This window comes from Glarea lozoyensis (assembly GCF_000409485.1).
Source record: "Glarea lozoyensis ATCC 20868 chromosome Unknown GLAREA7, whole genome shotgun sequence".
NCBI lineage: Eukaryota > Fungi > Ascomycota > Leotiomycetes > Helotiales > Helotiaceae > Glarea > Glarea lozoyensis.
This window is the reverse complement of record NW_007361002.1, coordinates 1,441,766-1,454,699: the sequence shown is the minus strand read 5'-3', so window position 1 is coordinate 1,454,699 and position 12,934 is coordinate 1,441,766. Positions and strand designations below refer to the sequence as shown.

The following is a 12,934-nucleotide window of genomic DNA, read 5'->3' as shown; positions in this document are numbered from 1 at the left end:
TGGATCAGATATTCTACAAGGTGTGTTGTAAAGATGCTCAAACCTCAGACTACAAATAGTTTCACAGCTATAACAAAATGTCTAGTCTAATACACGAAAGCTAATATCTCTACCACAGCACTTGGTCTCAGAGTGAGCAATCCACCAGCCTCTACTTATGCCTTGTTTCTTACTGAAAAGTGCCCGACCACCACTAACATGAATTTACAACCTCAGATCTTTGAACTGTAGCGTAGCCGTACACATGAAACCCATACATATCACATCCTCAACGCATTCGCGATGATCTCTACCATATCCAGCACTTTCTCATCTTCCAAACGTCTACCAACACACTGCAATGCGACCGGCGTTCCGTGATAAAATTCGGGATCATAATCTGCTTGAAGGGCTTCATCCTTCTTGTTCAAAGGTTTCCAGTCAGTTCGGACTTTATCCACGTCCTTGTCAGTAAAAGTAACTGGGAAAGTACACGCAGGATAATCTAGGTTCTGTCAGCTAGTTACGCAGGGAATCTCATCGAGATCGTAATTACCGAGTAAATTGAAGACTCCAGTGTAGTTCACACAAAAGATGTCAGTTTGGGTAACACCGAGTCTTGGTGCTGTCCATGGTGAGGCAGGTAGAATTATACCGTCCATAATCTGGTTTCCATCTTCCGCAGTAGCATTCCAGCGGTCCAGGTACTCCTTTTGGAAACCGTTTCTGGCGGTAATCATTTCTCTTAGCTTGGTCGGTCCAAGAGTCCCATGCTCGCCTTGCTCATAAGCCCGTTCGTAGCTCTTCATGCTTCCAAATACTGGCTCATCATGTTCCTTGGTCAGCCCTAAAATAGCAGCACCACCCAATGTGTAAAACGAGTTATTCATTTCCCGAACCATCTCAGGATGATTATTGGGAGACCACTCAAAAACTTCATGACCTGCTTTTTCCAGGGCTTTCTTAGTCATCGCCAGTCCGCGGACAATGGGAGGATGAGCGCTGATTTCTCCGTCATTATCGGAGATAATCCCGAAGCGAAGCTTTCGACTTGGAGGATTGATAGTACCACTTCGCCACGGAACAGCGAGACATTTGGGGTCTAAATTCCATGGAGATACTTCATTGGACAAGACTGCCTGGCAATACAGCTTCAAAGTATCTATTGAGCGGGACATCGGTCCATTGTTGGAAAATATGAAATCCTGGCCTGTGATCCCCGACTTTGTACCGTAGACTGGAAACCTTCCGAAACTGTATGTTCATGTTAGAGGATAGTTGGAGCTTGGGATTTGGGGGTGCTTACGTTGGCTTCAACCCATAGAGCCCATTGAACGCGCTAGGAATACGAATAGATCCACCAATATCGGTACCGACACCCAAAGGACTTCCTCTCATTGCCAAAAGTGCACCTTCTCCTCCACTACTCCCGCCGGGACTACAACCGCTGTGGTATGCTCCAGTAGTTTCACCCCAAATATTACTGTTGGTCTCCATCATCATCATGGCCACGGGAACCGCAGTCTTAACATAAAAAACAGCACCAAGCTTGGCCAGAATACTGACCAAGACGGTTGCTTCACTTGTTTCTTCATTTGCATAGCAGGCCATTCCAATAGACGACGGATGAGGTGGCGTCACCATACAGTCTTTTAGTGAAATTGGGAGGCCATGAAGCGGTCCAATAACTTTATGTTCTTTCTCAATATAGTCGTCCAGGAACTGAGCTCTTTTCAGAGCTTCGGAAAAGAGAATTTCTGTTAGACAATTAGTCTGTATCAACATCAGCACGATATATTAAATCTGAATAAAAACCAGTTACCAGTTGATTTGCTACAATTGAAGCTTTACAAAAAGCTTTCGTCACTTCCGTGGATGTCCAGGCCCTAGTAGCGATCTTTTCGAGGATATCGGCTGCCTCTGCCTCGATAATCTCTAGCTCATGGGTTGTGAAATGTTTTGAATCCTTAGGCACTGTAGTCACATTTCTCGGTAGATTTTGAAGATATTCCGAAGGAAGAAGATAATGTGTTGGAATCGCGGCTTTTCGTCGAGCAAGTGCTATTGCAGCGATTTCTTTGTAGTTCTGCCCCATTTCAGACAATCGTTGGACTAATGCAGAAGATTAAAGACCAGAATGAAACAAAGTGTATAATAAAAGTAAATTTAACAAATAAAAGATAATAGTTGGGAGGAGTTGTGTGTCATGAGAGTCTATTCCAAACAATTGTCTTGCTGAATTGTAGTCATATCGGCAATCATTGGAGAAGTGGGGGTCGAAGTCCGTAGCCGGTGGTTGCAGATCAAGCTCCTAGCCTCATAAGAAATTGACTTCATAGAAAGAGCGTGGTATCCAAAAGTGGCACATCTCATGTCTATCATTTATATGGTCCAAATCGATTTCGCTGGCATGTTCCAGATATCGAGACTACGTGGCTCATGCGGCCGGTTACAGGCAATGTCCAAACACAGAGTCATCCAAGAACATCATAAATTTCCCACGAACCAGATATACTCGGGAAGGTAGCTCTTCAGATGATATATTGTAACTATTCATATTAAGGTCAAATAGCCGTAACGAATTGGTTGGGCGACGGCGCGGCGTTCCCAAGTTACATCAACTTATCTGGTGTAGCATGTTGGCAATGAAGACATATTTGCTGGAATCAAACGAGGCTATACAACAATACAGAACTATGCTCCTACCCGAAGCGATGGGATCTACCTAGACCGACAAGAGAGGCACGCAGCTCCCACATGCTACGGTCTGAAAGTAGATGGCTCTCAATACAAACCTGTGGAGGTTAACGCCTCCTGGTCCCAAAACACAAGTCATACTTGGACACATATAAGCTTGTGCCTTCGGCCTTAGATTAAAGAATTGATTTCATTGTGGAAGATGCGTTACAAGGTCATGCGTGCTGAGGCTGGCATCATCGGCTGACATACAAATTCTGTAGGAGAGCTTGATGCTGTTTCCCTTAACATGGAGCCACCCCCTAATGGGAAGTAGAGGTAGGCTGAGTAGTGTGGATTTTTTTCTGCCATAATCTATAGACGTTCAGCCCATGGAAGAGTGAGGAAGAACGCATATGCTCAAATGGTGTCGGTCTCTGCTCGAGCAGTCACAACTGTAGTCTTGGAACTTCAAGTAACATCTCAATTAAGTGTTTGTAATCCGCCTGAACTCCCCCAACACCCCGTATGCCTGACCCCATGCGAAGCCCAAACGCCTTGTAGAAGAAATTCGTTATGCTGCAATTTCAGGTTAGCCAGCTACCTAGAGGGGTGGTGTGCATATGCCTTACTGTCTAAGTAGTCTGCGGCCATGAGCAGCTCTAGGCACAGCTCTGGTGGAATCTCCATATCTGGAACGTCTTCTCTATCTCGGTTTTTGAAATTGTAGCAGAAATATTCTGCAATCTTCTCGAGGATGATGCCACTATATTTCCGTGTCAGTTCCCATCGGCAGGTCAAGCAAAACTTTTTCTGGGGAACGAGAGCAGCAATTGCGTCTCAGTTCAAGTGTAAAAGGCATCAGCCAGCGTCGCGGCCGACCCTTTCGGGTTGGAGGTTCTGTCTGCAAAAACTTTGGTATAATCATTGACAGAAAATTTCCTACTCTCCGATATCCGTAATGGGTCCCGGATCCATATTTGCCAAAGGGAGAGAGAATCGGTTCACATACTTGATCTCAGCAAACGTACAACGGCCGGTCGTCGCCTCAGAGAAACCACCTACGTGTGGCAGAAGGTCAGTAGAACTTCCAAAAGATCCTCTGCACGGTGGCTAGCTGCAGGAATACCTACTCTTCGGATCTAACATCCTCTTGATGGCGCCACTTGTGCAAGCTGCTTCGCGAAGAACCACGAACTCGAAGCCATCACTTGATATAAGCGTCACGTACTTGCTGAGCCCTTGGGTCTGCGTCGAGCTCGACATCGTGGATGGGATGCCAGGTATTTAGCTTGGAGAAACGCGTCTGTGTGGTGACAATGAAGGGAAGAAAATCGCGTCTTTATCGACACACACCGGGTGTGGATACATAACCGAAAAGCATTCCTTTTGCTATTGATGATTGAATTCCTGAATACCTAACCGCCATATTTCGGTAAGCAACATAGCGTTCACCGTGAAATCGATGAAGCTAATGCCGTTTTTGAAAATCAGCCAAATCATTTGTTGCCAATCTCGAGGGCTCTGGCGGCCATATCCCACTGGCGCGACCCGGCTGAAAGCCTCTGTCAAGTGAACGAAAGTACTTGTAGAAGTTCGCACGCCTTGACGAAGACCGTTCAAGTTGCTGTACTGGTTGTTGAGTCTAGCTCTTCGCATCTCCTGTTGTTATCATCGCGAGTCATCACTGCGCCTAGGTGCGGGAAGGAATGGAGGATCGCTTTTTTGGAAAGGCATTCAAGTATGACAGGAGCAGTCACGTTTATAGTGGGAGACCTCAGCAGGGCAACCATGACAACAGCAAAAATTTGTACTGGATTTGCAGGAGTATATGGGATGGAAAATGTGTCTTTGTTCAGAGTTTGTACGTGCCGCCAAGCTATCGCACTTAATATCAGACAAACGCCACCATCTGCAAGATCAGCCTTTCCCGTCGCGCGAGACCGGGAGTGGTCGAAGTTCGAACGATGTGGCTGAAATCAGATACGGCTCGGTTCCATCATCTGTACCGCTTCCCAACTTCTGTCTTCCATATATTGGTTGTTTTCTCCTGATTGGGATTTCTAGAGCCCAGTCGTTACTCCTACAACAGCATGGCAAGAAATTGTCCGGAGTACCTCGAAGTTCAATTAGATGAAATGTGTATTTCGAAGTGAAGATGATACGAGTCTGGGCCATCCCGGTGTTGCTCTTCCTCTTTGGCGTTACACCGCCGTCCCGCAAAGCATGACCAACTGCCTAATCGGCTGAGAATAGATTTCTGCCACGATTATTGTCAGTGACGTAAGGATGCTTTGAAGTCAATGGACTCTCCCGAAAGGATGCTCGACATGATGGCCCTTCTTCGATTACTTTGCTTACTGTTCTAATTCGGCGGGTTGAACATTACCTTATGCTAAAGTGGATACCTACTTGACTGATAGTGGTCGCTGCCCACGACCCAACTCAACAGAGCGGCCTGGAACCAGTTGTACGGAGGTAGGTACTGTCCCTATCCATCGGCTACAAAGTAAGCGGCTCGCTGGCGTATTCAAGCTCGTACTTTGAATATGTCCGACATCCGACGACCTCGACCTGAAGTAGTATTCGGCTTTTGAATGTTTTATGCATCCAGCAAATCAAATGATTCACAGCTCAACGCACATGCAGCCTTTCCAATGACAATTCGAGCTGGAGGATGATTAATAAAAGAATCCGCCCTAGTCCCAGTCGGTCGAGATTTAGGTGATAAGTGCTCCAAGTCCAGAATAGGGATGAATGCTGGCCGATGGCGAATCCATGCTCGTTTGCCTGCTCCTGTCCTGTCATCTAGCAACCACTCACAAACCCCCCGTACTGCTTAGTGCCAAGTTATGAAAGGACCAACAGGACTTTCTCCAGTAGGAAGATGCGCACTGGCACGCGACACAGCTCCGGCGTGATGCTAACGTCGGATCAACTGCTTGGCAACAGTCTAATCAACAGTTTCTACCTCTTAGGTCGGGGAGCTTGCGTCCTTAACCACAGCTCAACTGTCGTTCTTTCTTTGATCGCAGCATCTTTATCTTAGAAGAGGTGGAAGCTCTCCTCTGCTGCAACACTCGCTCGATCGGTTGCCTGCGAGCTCTCCATCATGATGTTTGCTGTTATACCCCGCCTCGTTGGGCGATGTTTTCTGCATATTTACAAGACTCTCTTGAACAGGTTCGTCGATTGATGACGAGAGAACTGTACGAGGTATTTGGCTGACTTGCTACATAGACACACTCTTTTTGGCCTTCTCAAACACATTCTTATCAACATGACCTTCATCTTAATATGGATAACAACCTTCAAAAACGGTAACACAAGTCGCGCGGAAGCAGTCGGAAATCTGACTGACTTATTATTTCTAGCTTATCGAATCGATTCTTCAATCAGGCCCTACATACATGTAAAGTTTCTCGAGGAGGAAGACCACCGGGTGTTCGATATCACATTTGCGGGTGTTGCGATTCAGTGTATATTAGCGGTTGCCGGATATTCTTGGATGTACGCCCTCACCAGACGACCGAAACTCTCGCTACTCGCAGCTGTACCTCCCTTCGCACTTAACATCCTCCACATTGGAACGCACGAACTCTCACCGGCTCTCGACGTTTTTACGTGGCTCTCCTACGGAGTGATACATTTCGTATCGCCTTTCCTCGCAGCATTCTGGCTTTGGCTCTTTGCCTCACCCGGCGTTGTATCGATCTTCGCATGGTCATTTGGAATCCAAAACTGCTTAGGAATTATCACCCATCTTTCTTTTCCAACTGCTGCCCCATGGTATGGCGATCAGTACGGATATCCTTTACCTCCCGGAAACTACAGCATGCCAGGTTCTGCGGCGGGTCTTGTCCGAGTTGATGCAGTTTTGGGAACACACATTTATCAGAACGCTTTCAAGGCTTCTCCCCTCGTTTTTGGTGCCTTCCCATCACTCCACGGCGCCTTCAGTTGCTGTTGTTTTTTCTTCATCGCTCGCTACTCCAGACGAGGTGCATTCATGCTTGGGTTCTACGTTTTATGGCAATGGTTTTCGACCATGTACTTGCGACACCACTGGCGCCTTGATCTATTGGGCGGGCTCACATATTCAGCTTTCGCGTTTTCGATATTTTATAGGAGCTTGCAGCGCATGGATAGAGCGTATGCCTTGGGTGCTTCGGGGGGCAATGGTTGGCAACGGCTTTTTGAGAACACTCCATTACAACATGTCTTTGATGGAAAGTCTGATTATCAAGTTGTTCGCGAATCAAGTGACGACGAGGAATATTTCAGCAGGAGCACAAGTGGGGAGATGGAGGAGAGAACATCAGCAGACTTAGAGGCACAGCGGTTGGATGATTTAGAGCGAAGTTGGCAGAGCAAGCATCCTTCACAGAGGAGTACAGTTATTAGCTGTTAAGTTGGGTTGACCGATTAGTTAGACAGAAGAAGGGGGCCAGAATGCCACCTCGCTTCGGATCTCTCGGAAATAGCACCAACAATGTAAATAAACAATTCCAATATCAGCCGGGTGCCTGGACCCTCCTGCAATCTCATTTCAGAAGCAGAAAGTGACATTTCGGCATCCGACAATATCCGGCGCTCTGTCTTGCGCTAACACAGACTCCAGAGTTCTGGAAAAGCTTTATGAATTCTCGCCTGGATATTCCCAGTCCAATGTGGCTAACCCCACATTTTAAGGCCACTTGCAGATTCCACCTCAAGTTATCACGGGATCTGAGTTCATCATCGCCATCTTTCATTCGATCCAATCATAGCTTCCATTGAACCTCATCACCAGTCATTGAATACAAGATGAAAGGTTTAAACTTATCCAAGATTCACAGTCTATCAAAATCACCCGCCCTCTTTCTTCAAGCCTCCTCAAAACAATATTCGACCCAGACCTCCAAACTTGGTGTCCTCCATGGCAAAAAAACCATCATCACAGGTGCCTCCCGCGGCATTGGCCTCTCAATCGCAGAACGCTTCGCAGCAGAAGGATCATCCTTAGTCCTCGTCGCCCGTAACACCACATCGTTAAACAAACTCCTCTCTTCCCTTCCCAGTGGCCCGACTCAAGGTCATGAAATCGTCGCTGGGGATGTCGGATCCGAAGACTTCTGGACCTCGAATTTCAGAGGGCGGAAGGATGTTGATATCCTTGTGAACGCGGCGGGCGTGACGTTTGTAAGTCCGTTTCTGAGGATGGGAGGGGAGAAGATGGAGGCGGTTTTGAGGACGAATTTGATGGGCACGATGTTTGGGTGTGGTGCTGTTGGAAGGGGGATGTTGGGGCGAAGGGATGGTAAGTTTTCTTGTTGATGTTTTTGGCTTGAGTGTGGAGTACGAGATGGGCGCTAATTGAGGTAGGTTGCATTGTTAATGTTGCCTCACTATTGGGCATGAAGGGTGGACGTGGAAGTGCGGCTTATGTTGCAAGTAAAGCAGGAGTTATTGGTGAGTGAAATGCAAGAGCATTGCTATCACAGCAACGTTATTAGAACCACTCTAATCTTCGAAGGTTTCACGCGAGCTCTGGCAGCAGAATTGGGTGAGAAGGGGACACGAGTTAACGTGATTGTCCCTGGATACATTGAAACAGACATGACAGCTGGTATGTTGCCATTTCTTTCTCTAATACTTGACTATTCTTCCGCTGTCGGATGTCCCTCTTTTCCTGCCAAGGACTTTTCTAATATACAAATGACAGCTATGACTCCCGAGGCACGCTCCGATGCCCTTGACGCCATTCCCCTGAAACGATTTGGAGAAGCCTCAGATATTGCCGATGCTGCCGTCTTTTTAGCTACCAATAAATACGCAAACAACTGTGTGCTAAATCTTGATGGCGGCCTGAGTGCCGTATAATTAATTACACAAACATAGAAGATTGGTCGAAATTCCGAAGGTCGCTTATGTCAATACGACCAAGCGGACATAATTATGCGAGGCAAGCGACACCCGAGTCGCTTACCTATGGGATCAGTCGTCGTCAATCAAGATAGCACCATCCACCGTGTCATCGAGAACCACCGTCTCGTTGGTCATGGCTTTGGATCGCTTTGTTTGATGCTCTACATCTTCCACATCAGAAAACGTCCTCTTCTTGCCCGATTCGGCTGATTTCGCTACGATTCCGTTGCCGTTGGTTGCATTCGGCTGAGGCAGCTCATTTGAAGCTCCGTTTGACTCTACGACTTTCTGCCTTCGCGGTATTGGGGAAGATGGTGCATCGGCTGCCGGCTCAGGTGGAAAGTTTACTCCTTTTACTGGTTTGTCGGCTATTGGGCTGCTGCTGAAAGAAACGTTAGGCGATGAAGAGAAGGAACTTGACGAGGAGACTTACGATTCTTGGATATTTAGCACTAAGTTTACCCTTGGGTTCTCATCATCCTCATCGATAATAGTCAAGAAGCTATCACCTTTGATTCCTGTCCCATCTTGGTGAGCGACAGAAATGACGAGAAATCCGGACAACTTACCGAGTTCCCCAAGTTTTTTTGTTAGATTGTCAGTCTCTTCGACATCATATAGCAGATCAGCGCCATGATTTACTACTATCTCTTCGCCATAACCTAGCTCCATGCGCAGGAAATCCTTGACAAGGTCTCCAAGGGTAGCCCGTGAAATGTCAACAAGTACTAGAGCTTGTGCCACACTGCAGACTGGGCAGTCGGGATTGGGTGGTCTCGACTTGTCGGATGACAGCAATCTTTGGGGCGCAAACGGGGAAAGAAATATCTAGCCGAGTTAGACACATCCTGCAATTAAACAAAGCATTAGACGGTCATCATGTTTACTTACCTCCCGAGCACTCGAATATTCTCCCCGTAATACTTTAAATGACTGAAGAACACATAAACCTGCTACAATTGCATTTGTTGTTGCAATAGCAGGAATGATATTGCCAGCCATCTGCTTGATATCGAAACGAGATTTGGTCTCGATGCCAAAAACTATTGATCGTAGATTGGCGCTAGCGGAAACAAAGTCCAGAGTATCATCATCATCTTTATCGAACGTGATTACTGGTTCTGTGCTTGATGCTTTCATTGATTCGACCCTCTTACCCAGTCGTTCCAAACTTTGCTTGTGTTAACATACGACTCGTAGTAGAAGGGACGTAGAATGAACCTACCTATCCCGGAAGACGGCCACGTTTTCCTCTAAGGTCCAGGCTCTCTGGTCCTCCTTCAGCAGCTGCTCAATGGGCAATTGTGGGTTTAGCTTCCATTTTTCGGAAATTTCTGTATAACTTAATGGCCGAGGAGGCCGCCGAGACTTCCACATTTCTTCCATGGAAAGAAGTCTGTTGATATCATCTTTGTACACCTTGTCAAAAACAAGCTGGGGGAATTCTGGTGTGCCCATAGCATTCCTTATTTTCTTTAAAGCCTCCGATTCTTGCCGTAGTTTTTCGATCTCCTTAGCTGAGGTACAATTAGTGAAAAATTGTGTGATATGCCTATTCGCCACTGACCATTTTCTGAGTCTTCTGAATGATCCATCTGTGCCGATTCCTCCTCACTTGTTCCAAACATTTCACTGAAAGCTAGTTAGCATTCATATATAACATCATGAATAAGGCATGGGACCTCAATAGATAGCTCTTCCCCCAGACAATGCAATGTATGGGCTGGCTCGGTGTGCTTCGGATTGTGCAAACGGGAAATGTCTTGGGCGTTTCCTTGGGCGTACAATCATAACATGCCGTCACTCCCTTCTTAATGACCTGCACCTGTCCATTGAATCCAGTAGTGCCACTTTCGATGAGCGGTACATCCGCAGCCAAGCACATTTTGTTGACATGTCTTCTCGCTTCCAAGTTATCTAACGCGTTGAAGACAATTGTGAACCCTTTAAACCACGCCACATTGAACTGAGCATCTTTAATATTCGCATGGTGAGCTTCGAGCTTGACGTTAGGATTGAAAACATGTGCTGCCTCCTTTGCGACCTACGACCCGAACTCGTCAGTCTTGTTTCCTCCCATGTCAGAGCGAATGAGTCTCACCAAAGCCTTGGACTTTTTTATATGTTCCTGTCTGAAGAGGAATTGGCGGTTTAGATTACTTAGATCGATCGTGTCCAGGTCAACAATGTGAATCTCGCCAAATCCAGTAAGGACGAGGTTTTTGAGCAGCTCGCAGCCAATACCTCCAGCTCCAACCATAAGTATTCGTGCCTGTCAAAGTGGTTAGCGGAGCAATTCCTGTGCCAATTGTATGTGTATCGTATGGGGGCAAACAGAAGATTCGGAATACATTCGCAGATGTCTTTGGAGACCAGTTTCGGATGTGCGAATGTGGTCTCCATGCTCGATCTAGAGATATAATCCCCCAAAGACATCAGACTGCAGTAGAACTGTGGAAAGCTGTAGCTTACCTCCTTGACCATCGGGTTTGTGGTTTTCCCAAGCGACTGCTGGTATGAATGATCCCGAGTTAGAGATTGGATCATGATGCCGTTAGGTGGAGGCGATCGGCCTGCCACGATGGGAAGCGAAAAAAGAGGAATTGATGTCTGCGTTGACGTTGGAGAGTGTTTGCGCCTGGACGGCTGGGTACATGACAAGCCTCCAGTGAACGCGACGAGTTGCGACCAGAAGAAGCGCGATACCGACCGAGAAGCAGATACGGGATCCTTATCGCCGTATCAATTCCGACGATCCGAGCTCGGACCGGCAGGTTTCAAGGTGACGAAGCGAGAATCATGTCCTCACCTTGAGGTTTGGCAAATAATCTCACATTTTCAACGATTTGAGCCATATCAAACACCAGAAAAATTCGTATATCGGGTGCTGTCGCGCTTTCATCACCAAGAACGCTTCTGCTACGCGGACAATTTCAATCCAGAAAACCCTTCTATCGACTTTTGTCCACTAGCGAGCACGACTTAGGATTGACAATCCTCCCATTTCGACGACTGCATCCTTCGTCTGACCCAATATGTCTGATTCTGAGCCAGACAATGACCTTCTTGATTTTCTTCGTCAACACTTTTCCAAAGCCTCAATTGCAAGTGTACCAGAGACAAAGGTGCTTGAAGGTGCTGAGTATGTCTACCATAACTCTATTGACGTGGCCCTTGACTCGCAGTCGACTATTGCAGCAGCTGCCATGATATACGAACAGATGCAAAAGAAGCAGTATTCGACAAAGACATGGCAGTCACACGATTTTCACCCACAAGCACTTGACGCAAGCACTGTAGACTTCATTTTTACTATGGACTTGCTGAACTTTTCCTTTTGGTCTGAGAACGATGAAGAAGAACGGTTCGCTATCGAGTACCAGGGGAAACGTTGCACGGGATACAAGAGCTTGGTTGCCGCATTGCAGCGTGCACTTGAAGAGGGTTTGTTGCTTGCAAATGCTCTGAGAGGTACCGCTCATTAATCTCTTTGCTCTGCAGGTATTCCAATTACGTCTTCTGATTTTTGGCAGAGCGAAGACGAGTGTACCATTGATGTTTTGAGACATGTTTTCAGAAGTGCCACAGCCGAGGAAATTCCTCTCCTTCGCGAACGTTTTGACTGCTTACAAGAAGCGGGTGAAGTCTTGTACGAAGTATGTGCTTGCTTTTTGGGTGTAGGGAATGCTGCTAAATCCTACTTCTAGAAATATCAATGCAGTTTCACGAAATGCATTGAAGCTGCCAACCATTCAGCAGCTGCTCTTGTCAACTTGCTAGCTGAAAACTTTACTTGTTTCAACGATGTTTTCCCTTACGAGAACCGCAAGAATGTACGATTTTTGAAAAGAGCGCAAATATGCGTAGCAGACTTGTGGGCCGCATTTGATGGAAAGGGCTATGGGGAATTCCATGACATCGACGGGCTCACTATCTTTGCGGATTATCGAGTTCCTCAAATATTGAACTCACTTGGCTGTTTGTGGTACAGTCCTCTTCTACAAAGTGCCGTCAATCAGAAAAAGGTCATCGAAAGTGGCCATTCTTGGGAGCTCCAAATAAGAGGTGAGTTTAAAAAACCCTGTGCTATAAGGATGCTAATGATTTATCAGGTTGTAGTATTTGGTGTGTCGAACTTATTCGCAGGGAAATATTGAGAAAGCATCCGGATGCAAATATAAATGCCATCTTGATTGACTTCTTTCTGTACGACTTAATGAAAGAGCGTGAAGCCGCGGGCCAAGAAGATATCCCTCACCATAGAACTAGGAGTATATGGTACTAGAAGTTTGGAACCGAATAGCATTATAAACCTTCTGCTTAGGCGATATCGTAACAATGGAGAAGAAGCAAACTGGTCATCTAAAGCTTC

General features: G+C 46.5%; 6 protein-coding genes across 6 annotated transcripts; 3 read left to right on the top strand and 3 right to left on the bottom strand.

The window, feature by feature from the left end:
* Positions 1–260: 260 nt before the first annotated feature.
* Positions 261–2,074, bottom strand: GLAREA_01669 (Amidase signature (AS) enzyme; the record flags this gene model as incomplete). The annotated part of the gene is made up of 4 exons (XM_008088885.1): positions 261–484; positions 536–1,233; positions 1,286–1,736; positions 1,795–2,074. The coding sequence occupies 4 exons, from the start codon at positions 2,072–2,074 to the stop codon at positions 261–263; spliced, it is 1,653 nt and encodes a 550-aa protein (XP_008087076.1).
* Positions 2,075–3,229: 1,155 nt separating this feature from the next.
* GLAREA_01668 (POZ) lies at positions 3,230–3,921 on the bottom strand (the record flags this gene model as incomplete). Its single annotated transcript, XM_008088884.1, has 4 exons — positions 3,230–3,234; positions 3,288–3,421; positions 3,602–3,716; positions 3,789–3,921. 4 exons carry the CDS (start codon positions 3,919–3,921, stop codon positions 3,230–3,232), a joined length of 387 nt encoding a protein of 128 aa, XP_008087075.1.
* A 2,014-nt stretch (positions 3,922–5,935) lies between these two features.
* Positions 5,936–7,066, top strand: GLAREA_01667 (uncharacterized protein; the record flags this gene model as incomplete). The annotated part of the gene is made up of 1 exon (XM_008088883.1): positions 5,936–7,066. The coding sequence occupies one exon, from the start codon at positions 5,936–5,938 to the stop codon at positions 7,064–7,066; it is 1,131 nt and encodes a 376-aa protein (XP_008087074.1).
* Positions 7,067–7,461: 395 nt separating this feature from the next.
* Positions 7,462–8,517, top strand: GLAREA_01666 (NAD(P)-binding Rossmann-fold containing protein; the record flags this gene model as incomplete). Its single annotated transcript, XM_008088882.1, has 4 exons — positions 7,462–7,954; positions 8,020–8,106; positions 8,171–8,263; positions 8,360–8,517. 4 exons carry the CDS (start codon positions 7,462–7,464, stop codon positions 8,515–8,517), a joined length of 831 nt encoding a protein of 276 aa, XP_008087073.1.
* A 114-nt stretch (positions 8,518–8,631) lies between these two features.
* GLAREA_01665 (Activating enzyme of the ubiquitin-like protein) lies at positions 8,632–11,046 on the bottom strand (the record flags this gene model as incomplete). Its single annotated transcript, XM_008088881.1, has 8 exons — positions 8,632–8,944; positions 8,996–9,390; positions 9,454–9,733; positions 9,788–10,079; positions 10,130–10,201; positions 10,348–10,606; positions 10,664–10,834; positions 11,035–11,046. The coding sequence occupies 8 exons, from the start codon at positions 11,044–11,046 to the stop codon at positions 8,632–8,634; spliced, it is 1,794 nt and encodes a 597-aa protein (XP_008087072.1).
* Positions 11,047–11,597: 551 nt separating this feature from the next.
* GLAREA_01664 (uncharacterized protein) lies at positions 11,598–12,847 on the top strand (the record flags this gene model as incomplete). The annotated part of the gene is made up of 4 exons (XM_008088880.1): positions 11,598–12,006; positions 12,064–12,218; positions 12,270–12,627; positions 12,675–12,847. 4 exons carry the CDS (start codon positions 11,598–11,600, stop codon positions 12,845–12,847), a joined length of 1,095 nt encoding a protein of 364 aa, XP_008087071.1.
* Between the last annotated feature and the right edge of the window lie 87 nt (positions 12,848–12,934).